This window comes from Heteronotia binoei, chromosome 10 (genome assembly GCF_032191835.1).
Source record: "Heteronotia binoei isolate CCM8104 ecotype False Entrance Well chromosome 10, APGP_CSIRO_Hbin_v1, whole genome shotgun sequence".
NCBI classification, from domain to species: domain Eukaryota; kingdom Metazoa; phylum Chordata; class Lepidosauria; order Squamata; family Gekkonidae; genus Heteronotia; species Heteronotia binoei.
The window spans coordinates 83,316,572-83,344,219 of record NC_083232.1 but is presented as its reverse complement, the minus strand read 5'-3'; the positions used below and the strand labels follow the sequence as shown (position 1 = coordinate 83,344,219).

The 27,648-nt window shown below is 41.5% G+C and overlaps 1 protein-coding gene across 1 annotated transcript; it reads left to right on the top strand.

The window, feature by feature from the left end:
* On the top strand, nt 1–24,818 carry INHBA (inhibin subunit beta A). Its single transcript, XM_060247666.1, has 2 exons — nt 1–765; nt 22,410–24,818. The coding sequence occupies exons 1-2, from the start codon at nt 378–380 to the stop codon at nt 23,288–23,290; spliced, it is 1,269 nt and encodes a 422-aa protein (XP_060103649.1). The 5' UTR covers nt 1–377; the 3' UTR covers nt 23,291–24,818.
* The last annotated feature ends 2,830 nt before the right edge of the window (nt 24,819–27,648 follow it).

Below are 27,648 nucleotides of genomic sequence, written 5' to 3'. Positions count from 1 at the left end.
TACTCACAGACAAAACTCCCTCCCTCTCTCATTCACTCACTCACTTTAGGCCAATCCGTCCTCCTCTCTCTCTCTCTCTCTCTTTCTCAGTGTGTGTCTCTCCCACTCTGAGACAGAGTCAGAATTCCTCTCACTGACAGTCACAAACATCTATAGCACTTAACTGAATTCAGAGGGAGAACCTGCAACCAAACTTCACAGGAAACTTTTTGTTCTTGTTCCAGAGAATTTGCTGAAGAAGAAAGGAAGGAAGAGAGAGAGGGGGGAAAACTCTGTGTGTGTGTGTGTGTGTGTATGTGTGGAGAAAAGTGGTGTGCTGGAGAAAAGAAAAAGCAGTGCCTTTTAAAAAGGGAATCACAACAGCTTTTGCTGCCAGGATGCCTTTGCTTCTGAAGAGAAGATTTTTGTTGGTGCTTTGCTGGATTATAGTGAGGAGCTCCCCAACCCCAGGATCTGAGGGGCACAGTTCGGTCACTGATTGTCCATCCTGTGCCCTTGCCACTCTCTCAAAGGATGTGCCCAGCTCCCAGCCTGAGATGGTGGAAGCTGTAAAGAAGCACATATTGAACATGCTGCACTTGAGGGACAGACCTAACATCACTCAGCCGGTGCCCAAAGCTGCACTTTTAAATGCTATCAAGAAACTCCATGTGGGAAAAGTGAGAGAGGATGGCTATGTGGAAATAGAGGATGACATTGGAAGAAGAACAGAAATGAATGAACTTGTGGAGCAAACTTCAGAGATCATAACATTTGCAGAATCAGGTGGGTGCTAAAGGGGGGATTCCAACTTGTTTCTGTCAGAGTCACAGTTAACTTTGCTTTGCAATAGTAATGCTCCCTGTGAGGTTACAGGTTGAGAAGAAGGAGGGAGGGAAAGCATGAAGGAATTTCAGTCCCTAGAATTTAGCCCTGGCTTTAGATGAGTTGCTTACACTTTCTAAACCCAGCCAGCCAAGGAGAGGGGAGCTATCTAGCAGTCTAGGGCTGAAATTCTGAGTAAGTGGGTCCTTCCTACTATATTTGTGAAAAGAACACAGTGACTATGGGGTGGGGGTGGAATCTGGATTCTCAAGGCTGATGGTTATAAGGGATAGACAGAAACAGAGAGAGCTTTTAGAAACACCCCGAACAAAGAAGAGTGGTAAAACAAAATCCATTTCAGAACCAACCCACAGTAAAACCTGTTAGCTATTGCATCAAATTGAGAGTAGTTATTTATAAACAATTGTTACTCCTGCCAGTGAATTTTCAGGGCAGTAAAAGTGTTAACCACTACTGTCAGAAAAGCTCAGTAGTAACTAGGACAAATACTTGTAGGCAATCCAAATCGTAATGCTGACTTTTGCGCACTGGAGAATGAGAGAAAGAGAGAGAGGTGTTCCCAAGAGTTCTTTGCCAAAGAATGCAACCTTGACAGGGTGTGTTTTGAACTATTCCACTATTCTTAAAAATAAAAGATGTATCTTACATGATCTCACTCAGCAGTTCCTCACTACCAGTTCAATATACCCAGAGAACCTTTCTATAAGGGTAGATAGCAAGATTTGGCATGTATGTTATGTTTAATACTGGGCAAGGATGCTTTCATTACTGTGCAACCCCCTCCATGCATGCACACACACGCACGCACAAACACAAAATCACTTTACCTGCATATACCTACTGCTATATAATCTACATAGATTCAAAACTGCTACTGACAACTATATAGAAATTAAATGTGTTGCCTAGTTATACCAATTTTTTTTCAGTTGCCAAGACAGCTTGCAAAAGAATGTCATTGTTTTGCTCAGCATAGCATATGGTAGGCAAAGTATGTACAGGCACACTGAGCATTTTTGTTTAAAAGTTTGCTGCAGAAATATAAACAATTAAGGCAACTCTCAAAATTTCCAGTCCTGGGAAACCTGTTGACTCAGATGGTCTGTTTGCAGGAAAGAGACATGCAGAGAAGCATGTATGACTTTAAGAGCAGACATTCCTGCTGCTAACTGCATGAGTTCCAACTGTACAAGAATTCTTAGTGGTAGATGTCCTTGTCAGTGCAGTTCTTATAACATTGTTTCACTGAGAGATTATTTCAGCAAAATAAATAAATAAATCTACACTCTTCCTACCAAAGGATGTTCTGGATGTCTCAGTGCCTATAATCACCAGAAGTACCCACAGCTATGTTCAAGGAGTGAATGTTAAGGAGCTAAGAAACTGCCAGACCATCTGATGGGCAGACACAGCATCCAGTTTACCACAGTACTCTCTCTCTCTCTCTCTCAGCTGAGGGAAAAGACACATGGAATGAACTGTGGTTTCTAGGCACTGCGTGAGTTCCAGCAGTGTGTACTGTTTTTGCTTAAACCAGGCTCTGAAGGCGACTGTGACACGCTTAAAAGGTGACACTCTTAAACTGGAACTCTCACTCCAATTGGCTTATACAGTCACGTGATTAATATTTGCTGTGCTATTGCCCAAAAAGTGACCAACACTCTGAGTCCTGCTACTTACTTATTTCTCCATGTTACAGCTACCAAATATTCAATCAACCTCAGACCGCATATTGTAGAAACATCAGCGTTGACAACTATATTCATTTCCTCTTATTGCTTATGTCCAGAGAGTACACTGTGCAACAATTTATTTAGGCCTCTCCTTTCACAATGATGCACTTTGAACCTTTCTGAATCCCTCCCCCACACAATATAAGGCCTATCTAAAAACAGTTTTATTTTTCCTCCACTGCCATTTCTTTCTCCCTGCCAATTTCTTCTATAACTGAAATTCTGAAGGTCATTTTTTTTAAAAAAAATTGGGGCATAAAACAGATAAGGAATACTGTTAAGCTTAGACATGAATCTGCTCAAAGGACATTTGCTTTTAAACACTGTTTCTTGTTGCATTAATCCTGTGGAAGTATAACAAATCTATAAAATATTATTCTATAAAGTTAGGTGTTCAATATTTTTCCTAGAACAAAATTCAAGTCCAGTAGCAACTAAAAGACCAACAAAGTTTTTATGAGTCAAAACCCATTTTGTGAGGTACCTGCTGAAGTGAGTTTTGACTCACAAAGCTTATACCCTGGAAAATTTTTGTTGGTCTTTGAGAAGCTACTGGATGCAAATTCTGTTCTACTGCAACAGACTAACATAGCAACCCACCCCCACCCCAAAAAAACAAAACCTTTTCCCCTGACTTCTAGTCACTGGTCTTACACTGTTTCTGCTGATATGAAGCTTCTTTGACTTGGTAAAGGTAAATATCAGATTCAAAAGTAGCACTGGCATCCTTTTATCTAGTACTCTGCCTATGTTTATGGTGGAAGCCGTTAAAAAAGATCCTGAATGGCCAAAACCAATTCTAGGATATGTTCCAATTCTACTTGAGTAGAACAGTATGAGCTGGGAAATATTTTCTCCCTTAGCAGAACGATATTCACACTGCTGTTACTCAGAGCAACCACTATATGAAAAGGCGGCAGTAGAGAATCAGTGAAAATGAATGGAAACATGGTGTTAAGTTTTGTCAACTGAATACTGAGGAAAATCAAAGCCCCCCTTTTTTTTACTTACAAGAGGAGCAGCTAGATCTGATATCATTGTTTTAGTACTCTCAGAAATTATACAGCTCATTAACATAACAAGAAATATTTCACCTTTTATAATTGATGTATCTTCTGGAGTTTCAGTAGAATACAGGTTTGATAAATAGCAAGTGTGTATGTACAGATATCTACTCTACATTTGTACCCTGAAGGTTAGAGAAGAGAACCAAAAACTAAATTCCACAGTTCAAGAGGATATACAGGGTAGAAAATGGGAGGATGCAGACTGAATCCATTCATCCCAGAGCACAGGTGTTCTGAGACCCAAGAGATCAGGCACATTTTTGGCAGGTGCTTTTAGAATTCCATGCAGACTTTTGTGAAATTCATAACTTTGAATATGGATAAAAGATTTGTAGTGTCATGGAAAACGGTGTTCTAACATGCTGTTACAGTTAACATTCATAATAATATCATTAACAAAATACTGTGGAAAATTATTTATGACATTTTATTAGTAATACAAAAGAACATATGTAGATCAGTTCTGCTGTGAGCATAAATCTTAAGTGGTCTTTAGAGGGTACAAGGAATGCTCCTTGCAAGGAACAACCAGTAATTGGTTTGATGACAGCCAATGTTAAACCAATTTTGCTGCCCACTTTTTTGTAAAAAAACTTTTTTAGAGCTTATTAGCCAATTGGAACAATCCAGTAGCCACTTTTATTAGTCAATAGAATAACAGATAGATACTGAATTGCGCCCTTTTGGACAATGTTGGCTCTGACCAGAAATATTGGCAGATCAACAAAGTTGCTAATGCCAGTCAATAATGAACAGGAGGAGGTAGCAATGGTATTCAGGTAATTAGGATGGATGGGAAATTGTAAGAACTAGTGGAAACTGCTGTTGACACCTTGTGAATTAAAACCAAATCCTAAAAGTCTGAAGTTTGAAGTGAGTTATTTCAGTGGGACTTTCTCTCAAGTAAGCGTGTATAGGATTGAAGTCCTGCTTTTATCTTTTTCTGCCTTTGATTTACTAGCAAATAAAAATCGATGGAAATTTTAAATGAAACAAACTTAAAGAAAGTAAAGAAAATGATCTATATTACTTTTAAAAAAATTATTCCATTCTGTTTGCCTTTTCATACTACTTAACAGAGAAACAAATAGCCACAAGAGGGCACACTCCAAAGGCTTTACCCTTACATTTCATACAGGTTAGCTTCACTACAAATAACGTTTTAACCCAATTGGCTCTGAAACACAAAAACTGTGGTGCTTATCTGCAGCCTCCCTGATCATCTTGTTTCCTTCAACTAGCATAACTGGTGGAAGTTCACCAGAGAGTCATGAACTCAAGTGCAAAAAGAATGTGATTTCAAGAAACAAGGCAAAGAGCGGCAGCAGTGGGGGGAGATAAAAGCTGTTAGACATAGAAGACTAGACATTGATAGACCTAGAAGACCAGACATTAAGACTAGACATTTATTAAGGTCATACGTGCTTTTTGTTTTTAAACAGCCCTGAGAATGTCTACAGTTTGTAGACCAGGCCTAGTTTTTGTTCTCTCCCCCCCTTTTTTTTCTTTTCAGTTTAAAAATTGTTTTAAAAAATCTCCATGCTTTATTATGCCAGTTCTAAATATAATTTGAAAAGGCTACAGGGAAGAGTTGCTCTTTAACTCTGAAAAAAAAACCCACAACAACACACAAGATACAAACTTGAAAAGATATCATAGAGCAGTGCTGTGAGTATAAGTATGGCATATGTACATATGAAAAGACATATTTGCGCATTCAAGTCAGGTTATATGTGCATACAAGAGCATGTCAGTACATACAAAAGCATGCCAAGATTTTTTTTTAAATGGGGATACTGGTGATACAGGTTTTGTTTCCCTGTTAACATGTACCTGATCACTACACGTAGATTAGGAAACTGCTGCTTTCAGACCAGTTTGTTTTTCAACACTGTGAAGACTTTTACTGGATCACACCTTCTGTTTTCAGGCACCTCTTGGTTGGAACACTCTGTTCACATTAATCATCAGTTTATGAAATGGTGCAATTACAATATAGACTAGAGGCCTAAGATTTACATTTCGACCTACCTGTGGCCTGCAGCCGTGAGGAGAGAAGGGCAAGGTGTGGGCTGGGCTCTATCCTTCTCCCTCTCTAAAAGTCCAGTGGCTGCTGATATGAAGGAAACCAAGTCAAGCCTGGTGATGGTGTTGATACTATTTGCTATGCTGGCTCTTGTTTGCTGCTAGGTGAACATTCTCAGGGTGACTGAGTAGGGATGCTAGCCTCCAGGTGGAAATAACGGAGAGAAGGACTAAGCAACCAGAAAACACCAGACATCTCCCTTAATGAAAACAATGTACATAAATACACAAGCACTTGGAAAATACACAAAACACAAGTAGTATAAGAAGATGATCAACTTTATGGCAAAAAAGTCAGAATGCTTTATTACACACACTGTTGCCAATAAATACAAAAGTAACCATATACCAAACCACCAAATAGCAATACAATTCCAGGCTTCCAAGAAAAATGTAAGCAATGTTCAACACTCAAAAAGAAATCTTAGCCCAGTGGAAGATTGTAACCATTGGCTCTGGATAAAGAAGCATTAAAAACGTTTTGCACTTGATGCATAGTGATGCGGACTTTAATGTAAAGGCTTGCGTGTTTACATGTACATCTCTTGATAAAGATATTTATCAAAACGGGAAGTATAATGATTGAAATTCCCTTGAGAATTTACCTTTATGCACATTTGGAGAACTCATATTCATACAATTTTGAGTGTTGAACATTGCTTACATTTTCCTTGGAAGCCTGGAATCGTATTGCTGTTTGGTGGTTTGGTATATGGCTACTTTTGTATTTACTGGCATTTGCTTGTGTATTTATGTACATTGTTTTCATTGAGTAAGGGAGATACCTGGTGTTTTCTGGTTGCTTAGCCTGCAGGTGGAAGCTGGGGAACCCCTGGAATTACAGCTCATCTCCAAACCACAGAAATCTGTTCTCTTGGAGAAAAGGGATGCTTTGGAGAGTGAACTCTATGGCATGGTATGTGCTGTCCTTGTCCTACTCAGGCTTCTACCCTAAATCTCCAGGAGTTTCCCCTATCCCACCATCTCCTGTTGGTGGCTAGGGGGCACCTAGCAACCCTATGCCTGAGGCCTGGTTTGTCTTCCTTCCTCTGTGGCCTATTTGGCAAATTGTTCTGTGAATCACAGGTCTATACCACTTGGCCTTTGGGGTCTCATGGCCCTGGTCCAGCAGAACCTGAAAAGACTTCTCATTTTGAGGAATTACATAAGAGTTTTAATCAGAATAATTTCCCCCGTAGTGCTGCTGTTATGATACTCTGTGTGTGGGTGAGACAGTAGCATGACACACAGGAGCCAGGAAGTGGCAGCTACAGAAAACAGTGGGAGACTTGGTACAAGCAGCATGAGAAAACAGCAAAGATGCAAAGGCATGGCTGGGGTTCACTGACCACTTCTGAGAAACACATACAAGAGCAGATGTGTAAATTATGAGTGGCTATGCTCCTGCAGAGATACATGTTTGGCCATTTATGCAACACTGTTAGCCCAGCCTCTATGTAAAGATGGTGTGGATAGAAATGTTAATAAATGTTCATATGTTAGATGTGGATTCAAGGAAGAGGACTGTTTATGAGGCCCTGGAGAACTATATTAGATTGTAATATAGTCAATGTGATGTAGTGGTCAGAGTGTCAGACTATGATCAGGGAGACCAAAGCTTGAATCTAGGATTGGGAAATAACTGGAGATTTGCGGGTTGGAGCCTGAGAAAGGTGGGGTTTGGGGAGGGGAAGGACTTCACTGGGGTGTAATGCCACAGAGTTCACCTTCCAAAATGTCCGTTTTCTCCAGGTGAACTGATCTTTGTTGCCTGAAGCTCAGTTGTAATTCCAGGAGATCTCCAGCCATTACCTGGAGGCTTGGCAACCCTATTTGAACTCCTGCTCTGCCATGAGTGCTAGGGGACCTTGGACCCAATTCTCAACCCAACCTACCTCACAGGAGTATGGAGGACAGGAGAACAACACAAGGCACCCATAGGGGGAAAAGGCAGGGTTTTGCAAGTAATTTTAACACTTTTGATTGTTATAATAAGCTCAAAGTTTACTTCTCTGCAAGCAAAAGGCTGATGCTTGTCATCCAACGTTGTGTGATCAGTGTTAGAATTTAAAGTGACAGGTACATGGTGCCCATATCAAAGATGCAAAGCACCGCAACTCAAACAGAACCATTCACACTCATGGAAAATAGTATGAAAAAGCTATCTGTGACAAATCTTGTTCTATTAATTTCAAAACTTCAGAGCCTTTTTTTGCTTAGGGATAAAAAATCTTCCTTGGTAGTAAAAGTAACATCCTATGAATTAACCATCTTCCCAGGTAAGCTGTTTTAAGATTGAAAGTCAGCATGGTGCAGTGGTCAGTGTTGGATGACTATCTGGGAGGCCCAGGTTCAAATCCCCACTCTTCTGTGGAATAACCTTCAGCCAGTTGTACACTCTCAGTCTGACCTGCCTCAAAGGGTTCTTGTGAGAATAACATAAGCTGTTTTGGATTCCCATTAAGGAGAAAGGCAGAGTGTAAATGAAGTAAATAAATAAAGAGATGTATGTGCCATTTCTGAGTTTTGTTCTGAGTTTAAACAATATGGCAGCTGGTTCTCTGCTGTGTTCCCCTTAAAAATGTGCTGCAGCTTAAACCTTTGCATCTGTTTTCCTTTCGTACAGCAAGGAGAAGTGGTCCGGTTTCCAGCTGGGAACAGCATTTAGAATATTCAGGTAGCTGGACTAACAAGACACTAACAGAACCCTTACATATTGCAAATTCTTCCAGGGACAAGACAACATAGGACAGGTGGATTGTATGTGCATCTGTGGGTAGAAATAAAGGCACAGAACTGCAGACTGTTTTTCAAAACAAAGATGTTTTGCCATGTTTCTCTATTAGCCTTTCCATTTGACAGCTACTGGTGAATATTTTAAGCCATTCTACGGTGGAGGAGGATATTTAAGTGCAAGCTGGGCAGCTCAGACAAGTCTGCAGAATAAGTGATCAATTAATTGCTGATCATTCCTAGGATCTGGGCCCCCCATATGTCTCTGCCATCTACCCATATTTTTCGCTCCATAAGACACACTTGACCATAAGACGCACCTAGTTTTTAGAGGCGTTTGTGTCAATTTAGAGGCGTTTGTGTGAATTTTTTGCCGTATTCGCTCCTTAAGATGCACACACTTCCCCCCCACACTTTTTTTGCGGAAAAAAAGTGCATCTTATGGAGCAAAAAATACGGTATTTGGTGTTTCTTCAATATTCTATAAACTAATGAAGAGGAGTTTTTCAGGAGTACTAATTAAGTGGTCTGCTAGTAAAAATTTTATAAAGTACTGGCAATGTACAGAAACCCTATCAAGGCGGGGGGGGAGGTTGTTTGTGAGTTGGATATTAATCCTGTATATGTTTGGGATATCCCAGTTCTTAGTATTTGATCTCTTTATCACGCTCCAGAAAAACAAGAAATAGAATGGAGGGGTGGGACTATAAGGCAATGGGAGTGGGGTTCAGATGTTAATAGCTGTAATTGATTCTTTATAGAACAAGAGAAACTGAGGTCAACATAGACAGGAGCCAGATTTCACACCCACCACCACCACCGCCTCTTCATCTTTTCTTATATTTGTGAATTTATTTAAAATATGGTGCCTCTTCACAGACCACCTTGAGGTGGCTCACAAACAAAATAAAAGTATACTACCAAACAATGAAAAATCCAGCCAATAAAAACACATAAGAACAAAGGGCATAAAACACCTAGCAGCCTAAAGGACCCTCATAACATGGCTACCATTTATTCCTAAAGCAAAAAATAAAGAACGGTACTTGGGAACATCACCATGGCATAGGAAAAACCCTGTGATGCCAAACCTCCACTAAGCTGGTCTCCTCAGAAATAAGTTCCACTTTACTCAATGGGGCTTACTTTCAGAAAAGTGTTCTTAGGATTACAGCCACATAGAGCCACCAGGGCATCTTTGCAAAGTACTGGCTAGAAAGGTGGTATATAAGGAACTGGTAATGTGCTAAAATCTGTACAGGCCAGACCTTGGCAAGACTTCTGAGTGGTTATTTCATAACAGCCCCTCTTGCATCATAAGAAATTATGCTTTAATCACATAAATTTCATTGCCTCTTGGGGAATAAAATGAGCATGAAGCATAGCAAGTTTTTAATGCAGTTGCACTATTTACATATGTTATATATACACACCTAAACACAGTCAAAAAGTAAGCTACTGTAAAACCAATTGCTTGCCTTATATGGGAAAAAATCATTCACTTACAGTGTAAAATAGAACAACTTAAAATTAAACAAACTTGAATAATGGAAATTTAAAGTAGCTGGAGTCTCTCCTGGTAAAGTTAATATGCATATATAATAAGAAAGCTTGTAGCAAAAACTGCATTAATTCAGTTTGGAAAAGGTCTAATATAGCTGGTTAACATTTCTAAATTTATCAGATACTGTTCTACAGTTTACATAGCCAAACTCAGAGGGAGAACATACCTGAGGATAAAGTTTTCCATAGGGGGGAAAAACCAGAACTTGACAATGAAGATGAAAGAAATATAGCAAAGCTTTCTATCAGAAGTTTCAGATGGAACAGGAGCAAATAGGTCTAGTGATTTGTTTTAAATAACATTTAGTAATCAGATATACATTGACTATATTTAAATGGGAAACTACCTTTAGGACCTGGCCCAGACTAAAGGCTAGCTGTCCAGAAATGGAATAAATACATTCATTGTGTATTCTTGATCTATGCTTTCTCTTCTTCCGTAAAAAAATTATGAAGAATTAAAACAGTTTCCACAGCTGGGGACTAAAGAATATGGAGACCATGAATCATACTAAACCATGTTTTGGGCTGTACTGCTCTGTGACACATTTACAATGCAATGCTAACAAGAGTTACAGTGTTCCAACAAGAGGTACACTGAAGTCAATGGGCTCAAAAGGATGTGACTGTGTTTAGGCTTACACAGTAGTAGTGCCAGTTGCACATTTGTTGCTACATATTTGGCTGTGTGAACAAAAGCTCCTTGCTGATTCAAGCTTGTATACCAGCGAGATACAGGGAAGAGAAAAATTGAATTGCATCTGGAAATGCTAACAACGATAAGCACCTGTAATTATTTTTTATGATAAAGTCAGGTTTGCATTTCTGACCCCAACTCTCCATGGATTTTCAGACAACCTGAGAGCTATGGTTACAGAATGGGTGCTTTCATAGGAGATGTGGAAAGAAGCCCAATTATAGGGCTGCCAACCGCTCAGTGGAGTCCAGGCATTCTCCACCCCAAGGCAGGAATTTTTTTTAAAAGAAGGCCATTGCCTTGTGTTATGTCACTTCTGGAAAAACCTGGATGTGATGCCATCTTTCTCTAGGAATTGGCTTAAATTCTATGGTAAAACAATAAAAGTTTTCAGCAATTCCTAGGGAGGAGTGATACCACATCTTGTTTTTCTCCAGAAGTGACATCTGTCCTCTCTAGAAAGTGCTCGAAGAGATGATGAAGAAGAGCTGGTTTTTATATTCCACCTTTCCCTACCATAGGGAGTCTCAAAGCTGCTTACAAACACCTTCCTCTCCCCACAACAGTCACCTTGTGGGGTAGGTGAGGCTGAGAGGGTTCTGAGAGAACTGTGACTGGCCCAAGGCCACCTAACATGCTTCATGTCGAGGAATGGGAAATCAAACCTGGATCTCCATATTAGATTCCACTGCTCATCCACTCCATCACTCTGGGTTAACCACAGAGTTTGGGCCAGTTATTAGAAAAGTGTGCCATTATTTTCAGGTTTTCTCAGAAGTGACATCACACTGTTAACTGTCCAATTTTTTAACTAAAAGTTCTGAAGCCTGGTTGCGAATTTAAAAATAACACTTACTTTGTTATTCCAAAGAGGAGCTTCATAAACAGCAGATATAACCCCAGGGTTTGCTCTAATTGTTCCTTCCTTAAAAGCTTTTCTTAAGAGACACATTACAATTTTGAAATTAAGAGCTGGTCGGCAATGGGCAGAACTCATGCTCTTGAGTTATGATAAGCAGTGGAATTTTCCTTGCCACAAAAAAACCGCATTGTGATGACAACTATCACATGGAACAACTGAAAAGTGTCCTCCATATCGCAGCTACAACATACTACTTGGCCCTCAGTCATATCCTATCCTCAGGTCTCTGTTCTGGCCATTAGTCTCATGGCCTCAGCCAGAGGGGGCACAGGTTCACTAACCAGTGTTCTCCTGCTGTTCTTCTACTTGCTGCCCACACTCTCCTGCTGGGAGTAAAAAGATGGTCTGTAAATCCTCAGTCACACACCCAGGCCCTTTATACAGTGCAATACAAGTTGTGCATGCCTGGTGGAGTATCCTAACTTTCATAACACATTGGGCCTAATCTGCAGTCACCCTGCTCTCCCTCAGAACCAAGCTCTAGCAACTCTGTCAGAATCTCAGGGGGCACATGGCTCAGAACCTTAATTGGCAATGGTAGTTTGTGCCAGTTCACCAGCCGCCACTTCCTCCTGAAAACTAGCAGTAGCCGGGTCTATGGTTGTTGGGGTTTTTTTTTAAAGCAGGAACACACAGGAACTTAGTTCCGGCTGGCTTGGCATTAGGGGGTGTGACCTAATATGCAAATGATTTCCTGCTGGTCCTTTTTTTTATACAAATGGGAAAAAGACAATTGGTAAACTTAAAACATCATTGCCTATGGGTGAGCTAATACCCACCATTTTTTGCACCACTGAGATGAGTGACCCCTGAAGTGTTGGCTTGTAGCTAAGATTGCGTCCGCGACTTCGCGCCCGGCCCAATTGTTCGACATAATTAGAGGACTTACAACACTGCCGCAAGGCAGACCAAATTCTATTGAATTGGAAATAGGCTGTGAGGCTTTTGCGAAATTTTTTGTGGATAAAATCGCGTCACTCCGCCCCGACTCCTCTGCCAATTTTGAGACAGTTAGCGAACTCGAGGCTCCGAGCCTGTCTTCGGATTATATGCTGGATGACTTCGACCCCCTCAGCCTGGAGGAAGTTGACAGGATCCTCTTAGCTGCTCGCCCAACTACCTGTAAATTGGACCCATGCCCTTCCTGGCTTATTAAATCTTGCCAGGGTGACCTTAGATATCCTATACGGGATATCATAAATAGATCCCTGAGGGAAGGGCACTTTCCAACGCCGCTCAAAGAGGCTGTGGTCCGTCCCCTCTTAAAGAAACCATCTTTAGACCCGGCCCAATTGGCACACTATCGGCCGGTCTCAAATTTGCCCTTTTTGGGCAAACTTATTGAGAGGGCAGTGGCGATGCAGCTGCAGACTTTCCTGGAGGATGCTTCCATCCTTGACCCATTTCAGTCCGGCTTTCGCCCGGGACATGGGACGGAGACGGTGCTGGTCGCCCTAGTGGATGACCTTCAACGGCATCTGGATCGGGGCGGCTCGGCGGTGCTGATGCTGTTAGACCTGTCGGCTGCGTTCGACACAGTCGACCATCGGCTACTGAAGGGTCGCCTCGCCAACGCAGGGATTCAGGGGTTGGCTTTACAGTGGCTTTCCTCTTTCCTTGAAGGTCGGGGACAAAGGGTCGCAGTTGGGGGGGAGCTGTCCCGGAGGTGCACACTTGATTGTGGTGTGCCCCAAGGGGCGGTTCTCTCCCTGATGTTATTTAACATCTATATGCGACCTCTTGCCCAGATTGCCCGAAGGTACGGGCTAGGGTGACATCAGTATGCTGATGACACCCAGCTCTATCTACTGATGGACGGCCAGCCGACCTGCGTCCCGGAAAATCTAGATCGGGCACTATATGCCGTGGCTGAATGGCTCAGACTGAGCGGGCTGAAGCTTAACCCTGCGAAGACAGAGGTCCTTTGCTTGGGTCACCGCGGTCCGGAAAGGGGAATTCCCCTACCAGCCTTTGACGGTGCGCCGCTGATAGCGGCGGACAGGGTCAGGAGCTTGGGGGTGCTGTTGGAGCCTTCCTTAAAGATGGAGGCTCAGATAGCAGCCGCTGCCAAGTCCGCGTTTTTTCATCTTAGGCGGGCAAGGCAGTTGGCCCCCTTTTTGGAGCGCGACGACCTAGCAACAGTGATCCATGCCACGGTCACCTCGAGGTTAGACTACTGTAATGACCTCTACATGGGGCTGCCCCTGTCCCGAACTCGGAAATTGCAGCTGGTGCAGAATGCCGCGGCCCGGCTGTTATTGGGTCTCCCAAAGTGGGAACACATTCAGCCGGGTCTTCGGACCCTGCACTGGCTTCCAGTAATATATCGAGTCCGGTACAAGGTGCTGGTTATCACCTTTAAAGCCCTATATGGCTTGGGACCTGTCTACCTGAAGGACCGTCTTTCCCCGCACGTTCCCCAGAGAGTACTGAGGTCGGGAACACAAAATCTCCTTACTATCCCTGGGCCGAAGGAAGCCCGTTTGAAATCCACCAGAGAAAGGGCTTTCTCTGTTATGGCCCCTACATGGTGGAATCAGCTGCCGGAAGAGGTGAGGGCCCTGCGGGACCTTGTACAGTTCCGCAGGGCCTGTAAGACGACCCTCTTCCGGCTAGCCTATACCTAGCTTGAGAATTTTAATGTAACTTGCCGTATTTCTTTTATATACAGTTGAAATATTTATTAATATTTATTGATAACCATGGTTTTATCTGTTTTTATCTGTTTTAAATGCTGATCCCTTTATATGTTTAAATACTGTAATTTTGTTGGATCTATCACTGGAAGCCGCCCTGAGCCACTTGTGGGAAGGGCGGGATATAAATCTCAAATAAATAAATAAAATAAATAAATAAAGGGGCCATTCAGTTTGGCTTGTGCTATTGGACATTTTTACTTCCCAGTCCATTCTTGTAGGCCTTGACTTTGATTCAGGTGATTCTTGGAGGTGGCCACCTAAATGGGCAGTTTTTCCTCCATCTGCACCAGTGTGGGCACAGAGGAATCTCTAGTCTTGAACATCATTTTATCATTGCAATTTTATGCAGACTTACTCCAGTCTAAACCCATTAATTTTGGTGGGGTTACAGTAAAGTAAATCTAAAAAGGATTGCATTGTATGTATACTGTAAGGAGCTTTTTCTGGTAAACCGTTTAGGAATAAGTGGTATCCGTCTTTGTTTTAAAGCAGAAATTCACAGGAACACAGTTCTGGCTGGCTTGGCATTGGGGTGTGGCCTAATATGCAAATGAGTTCCTGCTGGACTTTTTCTACCAAAAAAAGCCCTGAGTGGCATGCACTATGTTACTGTTTGGAAGTGGCATGCACTATGTTACTGTTTGGAAGACAGTACATTTGAGGGAATGAAAGAGAAGCTGATTATTTCTGAAAATACCCCATACGTCCTATTAGACTATTAGGCATTTAGTCTACTGTGTGTGTGTGTGTGTGTGTGTAAAGTGTGATCAAAGTCATAGCTGACTTATGTTGACCCTGTAGGGTTTTCAAGGCAAGAGACTAACAGAGGTGGTCTGCTGTTGCATTCCTCTGTGTAGCCACTAGGCTTGCCAATCCCCAGGTCCCAGCCGGGGTTCTTTCGCTTTCCCAGGCTCCTTCCCGCCCCCGGTCAGCTGACCGACGGGGAAAGCTCCGCCCCCAAAGCCACCATGTGACTTTCCACCTCCAGAGGCTTCAGTCTTCGATTGGAAAGGCTTCCTCTTGGGATGGTGTGTCTATGTTACTTTGAAGAAGTTGGCTGCAACTCGAGAGTAGAGATGCCAATCCCTTGCTTCAGAGTCACCAGAAACGGGGGCGGGGAAAGGGAAGGAAATGTCTGCTGGGCACTTCATTATTCCCTGTGTGGAGATCGATTCTCATAGGGTATAATGGGGAATTGATTTGAATGGTGGACTCCATGGCATTTAGGGTTGCCAATTCCCAGGTGGGAGCAGGGGATCCCCCAGTTTGGAGGCCCTCCCCCTGCTTCAGGGTCATCAGAAAGCGGAGGGGGGGGGGAGGGAAATATCTGCTAGGGACTCCATTATTCCCTGTGTGGACCAATTCCCATAGGGTATAATGGAGAATTGATCTGCGGGTATCTGGGGGTTCTGGGGGGATGCTTTTTGAGGCAGAGAAACCTAATTTGCAGCATAGCATGCAATGTCTCTCCTCAAAACACCCCCCAAGTTTCAAAACAATTGGACCAGGGGGTCCAATTCTATAAGCCCCAAAAGGTGTCCCTATCCTTCATTATTTCCTATGGAAGGAAGGCATTTAAAAAGGTGTGCTGTCCCTTTAAATGTGATCGCCAGAACTCCCTTGGAATTCAATTATGTTTGTCACACCCTTGCTCCTGGCTCTGCCCCCCAATGTCTCCTGGCTCCACCCCCAAAGTCCCCAGATATTTCTTGAATTGGACTTGGCAACCCTATTAGCCACCCTTCCTTGGTGGTCTCCCATCCAATACTAACCAGGGCTGACCCTTCTTAACTTCTGATGAGGTCAGACTAGCCTGAGCCACCCAGGTCAGGGCAGTCTATGTCTGACACTGGATGAATGAAATGAGGCTGCATGACTCTTCTAAGAGGGATGTATTGTGTCAAATGCAAGACCACACATAAGAAAACATCTACTAATTATATACTGGAAAGTGTTGCTTTAGCTCAGACTAACAAAGGGGGGGGGGAATTCAAAGAGGGAGCGGTTTCTGTTTTTCTGCCTGGTTACATGGAAACACTTCTGTTCACTACAGGTGAACAGCTACTTGAAAACTCAATTTTGCTTTCCTTCTGTCAGATGTAATAACGTTATGAAAATGTTCTGTTTGATGCTTCTATTCTAACATACTGTAGTAAGCAAGATAAAAAATTTGACAAGATTTTCTCTTTTCAGCATTTATCAAAATATATGCTTCTACTCTGTGGTTGCCAGGTCTGTGTTGGAAAATACCTGGAGATTTCAGGGGTGGAGCCGGAAGAGGGTGGGTTTGGGGAGGGGTCTCGGCATGGTACAATGCCATTAGGCTTGCCTGGTCCAAATCAAGAAATATCTGGGGACTTTGGGGGTGGAGCGAGGATACATTAAGGTAGAGGCAGGAGTAAGATTGTGACAAGCATATCTGAACTCCAAAGGGAGTCATGGCCATCATATTTAAAGGAACCGCACACCTTTTAAATGCCTTCTCTCCACTGGAAATAATGAAGGATAGGGGCACCTACTTTTGGGGCTCATAGAATTGAACCCCTGGTCCAATCCTTTTGAAACTTGGAGGGTGTTTTGAGGAGAGACATTGCATGCTATGCTGCAAATTAGGTATCTCTGCCTCAAAAAACACTCCCCCCCCCAGAACCCCCAAATACCCACAGATCAATTCTCCATTATACCCTATGGGAATTGGTCCACACAGAGAATAATGGAGTGCCCAGCAAATATTTCCCTCTTCCCCCTTTCTGATGACCCTGAAGCAGGGGGAGGGCCTCCAAATGGGGGGATCCCCTGCTCCCACCTGAGAATTGGCAACCCTAAATGCCAACCTTCAAAACAGCCATTTTCTCCAGGGGAGCTGATCTCTGCCACCTGGAGATCAGTTGTAAAAGTGGGAGCTCTCCAGGCCCCACCTGGAGGCTGGCAACCCTACATCAATCCATTTTTCTGCAGCTTCACCTTTCTTCAGTTTTCTTCTTGGGTTGGGCATTTTTAACATTGCAGACAACATTGAGAACACTTGTTTAATTTTAAGCATTATGCAGTGTTTATGGCAGGCAGGGGTGTCAAACTCATTTGTTATGAGGACCAGATCTGAAATAAATGCGACCTTGTCAGGCCAGGCCATTTGTATCATAAAATGTATTGTCAGGTAGCAGAGATATAAACTTTATAAAGGACACAGACACACACAAAGATTTTTTTTTAAATAAAACATGCTTAAAACACTAGCACTCTTGCAATATTTTATTTAACTATCTCTGATAACTGACACCTCTTGCTATGAATTACTGAATCAAAAACTGGAGACAATGTCTGTGCTGTAGCAATCTTTGGCGTGCAACAGCACAGACATTGTTGTAGCACATAGCAAAGAAAGCACTCTCCCTCTCCCCCTTCCCCCCAAGGAGGAGCCTCAGCCAATGGAGAAAATAGTGGCTTTGCTCTGTTGCTGCTGTGTGATTAAGCAAGCTTGGCAAAGCAAACTGCAATGCAGAAGGAAGTAAGAGAGAGGGCAAAGGATGCAAATGACAGTGAGTTGCTCATGGGCCTGACAGGAACCTTCTGGGAGGCTGATCTGGCCCACTGACCACATGTTTGACCCCTTGTTTATGGGATATTTGGCTTTGAAGTCAAAATCTATCCTTCTTCTGAACTCTGTTGCAGCATTCAGATCTAGAGGTGGATGGCATTCCATTTAGTGGGATTTTTCCTCAATCTAACCCCCACCCCCAGCAAATATGCCAATAAGGAGCACTTCAATTTTAAAAAAGTCAAAAACTCAGAGGAATCTCCAAACCATAATTTTGAAGATTTTCCTCCCTTCCCTACTAGGGTTGTCAGGTCCCCTTGGCATTGCAGCAGGGGGCTTTGGGGGATGTTCGGGGGGGGGGGGAGTCAACAGGGCATTGCAATGATGTCACTATGATGCTCTGGGTTTGGAGCAAAACTGTATTTTTTTGCCTTCAAAACCATAGAGTTTGCCCCAAAACCAGAGCGTCACTGCGTGACATCCCCAGCACAATGCCACCTGCTAATGACATCATCACCTGTTTGGGGGTGGGGTTTCTCCAGACTCAAATTGACGCCCCTATTCCTACTTACCCCCCCCCCCTTTCAAATTTCTGCTTTGTGCTAACCACAGTTTGTTCTGATGTTTCATCTCAAACCATAAATTCTGACTGGGAGGGAGAGCACTAATCATAGCAAACTATTGTTAGAGGTTGTAAACAAAATGTCTATTACATGTTACACTTTACTAGAAAACTAAAAAAGAAGATGTGGGTAAGAGGGGAGAAGAAAGGAGAACCCCATAGCACAGCATCAATCCCTTTTCATACCATATTCAGAACTGAACTTGTGAGCCTAATTCATTCACATTTCATTTTCTTCATTGTCTACAGATCACACTACAGAACAGCGCTTCTGAGCCTTTACAGCTATCTTTTTTCATAATTTTCCATTTAATAAAACCATAAAGTTACAGCTCAAGGTAAATTACTGCCAGGGAGCTAAAACTCTATAACATCAATTTCCTTCTCATTATCACAATCATTTATTTTATTTTAATTATTTTATTTACTTGATTTATACCCTGCTCTTGTCCTCAGTGAGGACCCAACATGGCTTACAATATTCTTTCCTTCTCCATTTTACCCTCACAACATCTCTATGAGGTAAGTTAGGCTGAGAGAGAGAGTGACTGGCACATGGCTATCCCGTTAGTTTCCATGGCAGAGCAGGGATTTGAATAGTGAGTCTCTTGAGATCCTGATGTGACATGCCAACCATTACATCATGCCGGCGGCTCTCGTGATAATCACAATTGACGACGACAAGATCAGTTGCAAGTTTACATACCTAGGCCAGAGAATCATCTAATAAATATGCTAATTTCAAAGGAGAGTTACTGTTGCTGCAGTAATAATAGACACAGCATGTTAAATTAAGAGCAGACTCTGCAGTTGGTGTTGATTCATAAGAACTGGCTTCAATAACCAAAATCTAGCTCCATTGCACAACCATCCGCTTCTTTGACTGGCTACTGGCAAGAGAAATTTGAGGCTGGAGACACAAACATGCGTGAGACTTCAGATTGTCTTCTGTGGTCTGAAGTTAATAGTACTTTCTGCAGATTGACGGGTCAGAAGTAAGATCTTACTACAGTGCATCCGACAATGGTACTCTTAACCTACCTACTCTTAAGTAATCCTGTAGGGAATGTACTAGTCACTCAGTGGACTGTCTGGGGGAAGTTTCAAGAGAGGGGAATTTAGGGCTACTTCTGAGCTAAATGTAACATGTGCAAAAAAGTTTTATTTAGGGCTGAAACAATTTTGCTCCTTAAAATTCTCATTTGAGTAATTTAATGCTGAATATTATGCAGATGATCTCTGAATGTTCACAGACTTGCTAAATATTCTGTATATTTGATTTCAATCCTATATATTCAAGACTTTATATTCGACCACATTCAATAACTGATATGCAAACAGTAATTAGATATTTCACATGCCAGTACTGATAGCAAATGCATATGATAGTGGTTCTCGAATTTTCTACTATTAGAGAATGCTTTCCAAAATGAGCCTGCTTCGGTGGGGAGGGCAGGATACAAATCAAATCAATCAAACAAACAAACAAACAAACTGACTAATTCACCAAAGCATCTGCTACAGAACTCCAAGACGTTGGGACATGCCCTAAGATGCAGGCTCCAGTTAAAAGGCCTGCTGAGTTTCACCATCTCCCTTTGTGTAATTAAAGTGTACCATATAATACATTTCTATGTGGCACTGACAAGGGAGACTTAGGCTGGGTCCAGGCCAGCAGGCAATACAGGGACGGTCCCCAGACAAATTAAAAAATCAAGTCCAAATGTAAACATCTGGAGACCATCCCACTCTCATACGCACCCCATCCTGCAGTGTTGTTGAAGGGCCCAAAAAAGCTACTGCTTCCTAAGTGGTGGCAAATTGCCAGGGCATTTCCCTGCCACCTTTCCCAGCTGTCTGAATGGCTGGGGAGTGCCTGGGAAGAGCCACTCAAGTGCTTGAGCAGTCTGACTACTCCTCTGGGGCATGTGCAGCCCATTCCTGTCCCAGCAGTGGGCTGAGTGCAGTCTGTCTGCTCCCAGGATACTTCTCTTTCTCTTACTTCAAGACATGAGGCTGTTGCTTCAAGCTGCCTGTCTGGACCCAGCCTTATAGTGGCTGGCAGGCTTCCTTTTGTCTCTTTGAAGGGCCTTGATAAGTTTTGAAGGAAACCGGGACTGAGTTAAATGGAGAATGTGCAGTCAGACCATCCAGGATGCCCTGAAAGCCACTGGGTATGAGGATTAATATTCAATAGTTGTCATACTAGGGTATTTTTAAATATCTGACATTATTTCACAGAAAATGAGCAATGGTAATTAGCAGATGGAAGTTTACATGTTTTCATATTTGAAGCCTGATCAAATAAAATTAATCAGGAGGTAAAAGCTACCCACACTGCAAATTTTAATTCTGAATTTGATATATGTAAAACTGGCAAATTTAAAATATTTGTAGATACTTGTTTCAGGTGAAAGATGTGGTATTAATTTACATAAAAGTGCTATCAATTTAAATATCAAGAAGCTACCCCAGAATATTTACTATGATTGAAATGTTTATATGTTTTCTAGGGTTTTTTAAAAAAAAATTCTAGACCAATATCCTGTTAACATTAATAAAAGTAACCTCTGAACTTCTGCCTCCAAAGGAAGTTTTTACTTGATTAGTGTGATAGGATACCCAGTGATTTCATCACTAGCCACTGAAAGATTACTAAGAATTTTTTAAATAACTCCATAGGTTAACAAATCCAACTGCCTGAGATGGAATGCCCCATTGCAAAAATATCTTGAGCAAATGCCCACTCTTCTTTTCCTTTAAAACTGCCAACAGAGATGATTATCTGAATTCCACTACACAGTAATCCTTAAAGTATGAAAGACTTCCCTAGGGTAGGATGCAGAGGAATATTCCTACGTGCAAGTCACAGAAAAATAAACTGGAGTAGTACAAGAACACTGTGAGCAACTCTCATTCATTCTTTCAATGGGATTTGTACTGGAAACTTTCTGGTGCAAATCCTAGATCGCTTGCTATCCCTGGCCAGGTTTTGCTACATGTTGTGAGATATCAGGTTTGTGTATTTGCCTGAGTTGTAGCATTTATGCAAGCACAGACACTGCTTTCCTCTTTTTATATAAACTCCCCCCCCCAAAAAAAATATGTACCCCAGATGCAGATTACATTAAAAATTTAGTCTCCTCCTAGAGGCAGTGTGCCCAAAATGGGTGGGACAGATAGAACCATTCAATTCTGTGCTCACCTCCCACATCACCAGACTAAGACATGATGAAAATTATTCCCTGTTTCGTCTCTGATATCATTTTAAATATGTGATAATTAAAACAAATGCACTGTTTATTCATTTATGCTTTGGCCCTCAACGAAGATCAGAAAACATTCAGCAAACACGCCCATCTTCATGCTCCAATTAGTTTTTAGTATTAACTGTGCATATCCCAACTCTTTCATCCCAGTGGTCATGAATACAGTTGTTTCCCATCACCACTTAGAGAAGAGAAACGTCGGCCCCCACACAGTGCATTTGCAGATAATTATCTGTCCTCGGGTAGCTATGGAAAACAATTGTGTGTTTGTAGCCATTCGGACCATGCTCACAGTGGTTGTCATAAAAAGACTGTAAAAGTGAGAGCAATTTTGCATTTTTAAAAATTTGTACTCCAGCCAGTTTTCTCATGACTCAAACAGAAGGGATGGCATGCAAATACCGTTCATGAAAATGAACTAAGAGCCTTTAAAGACTATCCCAGGCCACATGGAATTTGGAACTATAAAACATTTTCACTGTGCCCGGTGTATCATTTAAACTGGTTACTACTAATGTTAGCAAAGAAACCTCAGTCAAGAATCTGTCGTTTTAACTTAGTCTTTGCATAGTGTCATGTATATTTGAGAACAATGTGCAGTGCACCTCTGCTAACTGATTTTTCTCATATTTGTGATTTAAAAAAAAATATTATAGGTCCTGCCAAGAAAATGCTGCATTTTGAAATTTCCAAGGAAGGGAGTGAGCTGTCAGTGGTGGCCCAAGCTGATGTGTGGCTCTTCCTCAAAGTCTCTAAAGCCAATAGGAGTAGGACAAAAGTGACCATCCGGTTATATCAGCAGCAGAAACTATCAAAGCGTAATTCCCAAGGAATGGAAGAAGATGGAGGGCTAAGGGGAGATAAGGGTGAAATGCTTATCTCTGAAAAGGCAGTAGACACTCGCAAAAGTACCTGGCACATCTTCCCAGTTTCTAGCAGTGTTCAGCGCCTTCTGGATCAGGGAAGGAATTCCCTGGATGTGCGGATTGCTTGTGACCAGTGTCAAGAAACTGGAGCCAGCTTGGTACTGCTGGGTAAGAGGAAAAAAAGAGAAGAGGATGTAGAAGGGAAGGAGAAGGAAGGTGGTGAAAATATAGGAGAAGAGGAGAAGGAACAATCACACAGGCCCTTCCTGATGATGCTAGCCAGACATTCAGAAGATCGTCAGCACAGACGGAGGAGGCGGGGTCTTGAGTGCGATGGCAAAGTCAATATCTGCTGCAAGAAACACTTCTATGTCAGCTTCAAAGACATTGGCTGGAACGACTGGATCATTGCCCCGCCAGGCTATCATGCTAACTACTGTGAAGGAGACTGCCCCACCCATATTGCGGGTACATCTGGCTCAACCCTTTCTTTCCACTCCACTGTTATCAACCACTACCGCATGAGAGGCCACAGTCCCATCTCCAACCTCAAGTCATGTTGTGTACCAACCAAGCTTCGGCCCATGTCTATGCTGTATTATGACGATGGGCAGAACATCATCAAAAAGGACATCCAGAACATGATTGTGGAAGAATGTGGGTGCTCATAGGTGTGCATGCATACTGTGCACCCTCACCTGCATATATGCTCGGGGCTGCCTCTCTACCAGTTTCAACAAAACAATTCAAAATGGAACAGGAAAGACCCAGTGGGCTCCACATTTCCAGAAAAACAATTACATTTCTAAAACAGCACCCAATGTTTTAAAAAAAATGACTTAGAGAGAGACAAAGAAAAGAAGAATGGTATCATTCGCCAGGGCTTGGATGAGAAACATTCAAACGGTGCGGGCAAGGGCATTTTCTCTTATATGATCCATATTTTATTACATAGTATTTTCACACTTAATCAGCAACAAGGGGAGGTATGCTTTCCCTCCTTATGTTACCTATGCATTCAAGCCCTGACAGTTTGCCTAAATCGCAACAATTTGGATGCCAAGTCCAAAATGGTATTAATATTCTTAGAAAAGCCATGTGTATGAATGTTTCATTCACTGGCACTTTTCTCCCATAAGTTTACCAAGGACGCAGTGAGTGTGTGCATATGTGTGTGTGCAGGTTTCTTATGGCGCATGCACAGATTGAACACACTTGTGTATATATATTGGTAAAGGGGACAATAATACGCAGGTGTACACACCTTTTATCTTCTGCACTATTTTTGCAAAAAAAAGTTTAAAAATATAAAGAAAGAAAGAGAATGAAAGAAAATACAAAGTTTCATTTCGTAAAGGTGCTTATGACATTAGAACTATGCAACCAAGTTGGTTTGAAACTGTTTACCTGAGAGAGAGAGAAAAAAAATACCCAGACTTAAAAAAATGGAAGTATCATGTTTAATTTTTTCTTCAATACGAGATACTTGAAAGGAACATGTTTGTCCAGCTACTGGAGCCAAACATTTCTATATTTTGTAAAAAAGAGAAAAAAAGAGAAAAAAATTTAAATTGTTTACTATTTGCACTACAATAATGTTCAATCTGTCTAATCCTTATTTAACAAGTATTTGGGGGGAGGGAAAGTGGATGGGGGTGGAAGGGAATCAAAGGCTGCACTTATTGTGAGCTATACAAGAACTGCTACAGCACACAAAAATACTTATTTTTATTATAATTTTTATTATTTTATACCTTTAAAAGAATAGATGTGTACACCAAAGACACTTATGTGAGCCTCTAAACAATCTGTTTTTAGCTAGTGTCATTCATAGGTTAGGATCTGGCTTAAAGGGTTATCAGCAAGGCTGGCTGCATTTAGGATCTCTTAGATGGTTTAAACTTGTTTAGTGCCCTGAACACAAAACTGAATTCCAGATTTGGCCATGCATTTCAAACACTCTATCAGAGTGTTCTGAATCAAGATTCTGTTTCAGGCCCACCAGTAGTTCAGTTGTGAATCCTTCGTATGTACAGCAGCTGTACACTGTTGGAAAACAACTTTTTTGTAAGGGGGAAATCTATATTTGTATATGTATGTATATATACAGTTTAAGCACTTCGGGCTACACTTTTAATGTTCTTAAAAACAATGAATGTTTGTGTGCCAAGCACAGTATATCAAATGCTTTTTTCCCCAGTGAAGGAAACTTATTTTAAAGCATACCACTCTATTTGAAAGGAATAAAATCTCCAGCATAAATATAAAAAGTTCTAAGTTAAATCCAGCTTTGCACCCTTCTCCAGCCCTGTATTCCTCACTGCACCAATATCCAGTAACTTTTGTGGAGCTTAAATATATGTATAGCGTGGATAATGTGAGTTGAACTGCCAGTGTGCATAACCACCAGAGATTACGCCCATTCATGTGAAGGTGGTGAAGGTATATAGAATGTATGCAACTTGACAACATAAATGCACTGCCCAATCAACATAAATATCTTTCAAATGATGATGGAGAATATGAATACATGAAGAAGGTCAATTGGATATTATGCACATTGATAAGCCAATGCATATATTTCCTATCCAGGGGCTTTGTGCACATCGCCCAGACATTGTACAACACTGACATGGAGGCTAGACATGCCAATTGGCCAACATACCGAACATCTTTAATCTGTTCACATTCTGTGATATCTGTTGTTGCCCATATTGACTGAGCAGCAAAATGTTCTCTTGAGGTTGTCAGTGTGGATGTGTTCTCCAATCTCTCATGTGAATGCACACAATCATTGGTGCTTATGCATTTTCACTCAACTCACTTTGGCTCCAACAAATGGCCAAAAATTGTCATTTAAAAAATAACTCTAAAAGCAAAAAAAAGTTTGTCACTGTTGAAAGAGGATGAAAACAGAAGTTTCCTTTTTGATGATGATTAACTCTTGGTGAACTCCTGAAATCCATGTTATTAAGAGCTCAACTCAAATTGTCCCCAGTAGTAGCAAAGATTTTACCAAATGCTACTTTCAAATACAAGATTGGAGTGGATCCAGCCACTTTCTCAGCACAGTTTAAACCTCCCTTCAGCCTAATTTAGGGTTGCCAGGTCTGTGTTGGAAAAGACTTTGGGGGTAGCAGTTTTCTAATATGTTATCAGTTGAAAAGGAATGTTTTGCTTCAGGAGTCTTCTGGCTAGCAAAGCACTGATGTGTTTTCAACTTATAGCAACAGGCAAAAGAATTAAATTCCCATCTACATTGACCAATATACTATGTTAGCACCTTGAGGGCAAGAAGGATGATAAAGAAGCACAGCAGGGGCATTTGTTGTCAGCCAAAATCCAGTAACCATGATCCAAAGAAGACAATTTATGTTCAGAAGCATGTTTTTGCCCACAAATTGGCTACACCGCCAGTTCAAAAAGGGTTGGTATATGTGTTTGTGGCAGGGGGGAACCCTGTACCTGGCATGCTGAATTCCCAGGTAGTACTCACTGCCTAAGATATGATAGGCTCCTAAAAGCACCAGTCTTCAGTTAGATGCAGGAGAGGGAAGAAAGCAAAGCGGTGGCGAAAGGTCCATGAATGCAACAAACATGCAGCTTTGTGATGCCCTTTGTGGTTCCATTTCATTCAGGGTCAGAGTGTGGTATCTGGCGCATGCAAACACATGTATGTGCTTGTATGTATTAAGCATAATATGAAATAAAGGGGGGGAAGGAGGGGAAATACTTTGTTCCTTTGTTAAGTAAATATCAAAGCTTATAGCTAAATCTAATTTATTCTACAGTATTCAGCCTGTGTAGTAGAGCTAATGGAGTATACATTTGTGTAGAGGAAGTTTTTTTTATACCACACTTTTAAGAAAACTTTTTAAAAAAAGAAAATAAACTTTGTTAGAATTGTTGTAATGGAATTACATAAAATGTGTTCCATTAATGTCAAGGCTTTCAGAATTAAATTATTGACAGATTTTTAAAAATTAATCAAGGAGATATGCAGGCATTCTTATCAAATGTAAGAAAAGGGTGTCCTTCTTGCTGTAGTGGGATTTTAGAGGGCAAAGAAACTGAGGTGACTGAGTATATACATAAACCAGCAGAATCTCCCCAGTTACTTCATTAGGTTTGATCTGGTCTATCATTTGTATATATAGCATTCCAGATTGTCAGATCAAGACAACACGAAAACTTGAGTACCTTCAAGGTTTTCCTCATCAGTGTGTTGAAGTGATAAAAGAAGTCACATCTGGTAGAATTTTTCTTATTACTCTATGGAGCTAAAAAATAGACCTGGTATCCTAATAGGGTTAACAATGTTTTCTTATGTGAATTGTTCCAATGTCTTTAATGCAGCTACATAGTTCTGTATGTACCAGTGGCTGTTCCACCTGAAGAAAACAAAAGTTGGAATGGAAAGTAATCTAGACCAGGGAAAAAGAGGCTGGAGATATTGGACAGTGTGGTGCAATAGCTGGAGTGTTAAGGTTGTGTGCCAGGAACCCAGGTTCAAATTCTTACCTAGCTCACCTTGGGCAAGTCGCTGTCCCTCAGTCTAACTACCTCACAAGGGCATTTGTGAGGTTAAATAAGACAAGAAGGTTGAAATGTTATAAGAATCAGTTAACAATAACATCCATAAACAATGCCACTCCTAGTACTAATGAACATTCCCTTTTCTAGTTAATCACTTGCTTATTACTGATTCATTGTTGGACAACAGCATTGGCAACTTCATGCTAGCAAAAGTCATATTTATATTAGTTTTGCTAAAAAGACATTGGGAAAAATTCAGTTCTGCTCCAATTGAAGACAATAAATCCATCCATCTACCATAGATACCCACTGCACTTGAAAGACAGGCCTTTATGGTGTTCAAGCTGTTCACTCTAATCTATTAATCATAAGAGAACAATACTTCTCAAATGAATGGGAAAAATAAAAGTTTAGATGTGGTGGACAACTTTATGATATACATATTGGAAAGAGTGGGAGGTATATAAATTAACAAGAAACTGTTTCTCATCCC

Bases quoted from the DNA above. Each gene is read 5' to 3' on its own strand.
- INHBA (XM_060247666.1), top strand. From the start codon at position 378: ATGCCTTTGCTTCTGAAGAGAAGATTTTTGTTGGTGCTTTGCTGGATT. The intron at 766-22,409 runs GTGGGTGCTAAA...AAAATATTATAG, and splicing joins CATAACATTTGCAGAATCAG to GTCCTGCCAAGAAAATGCTG.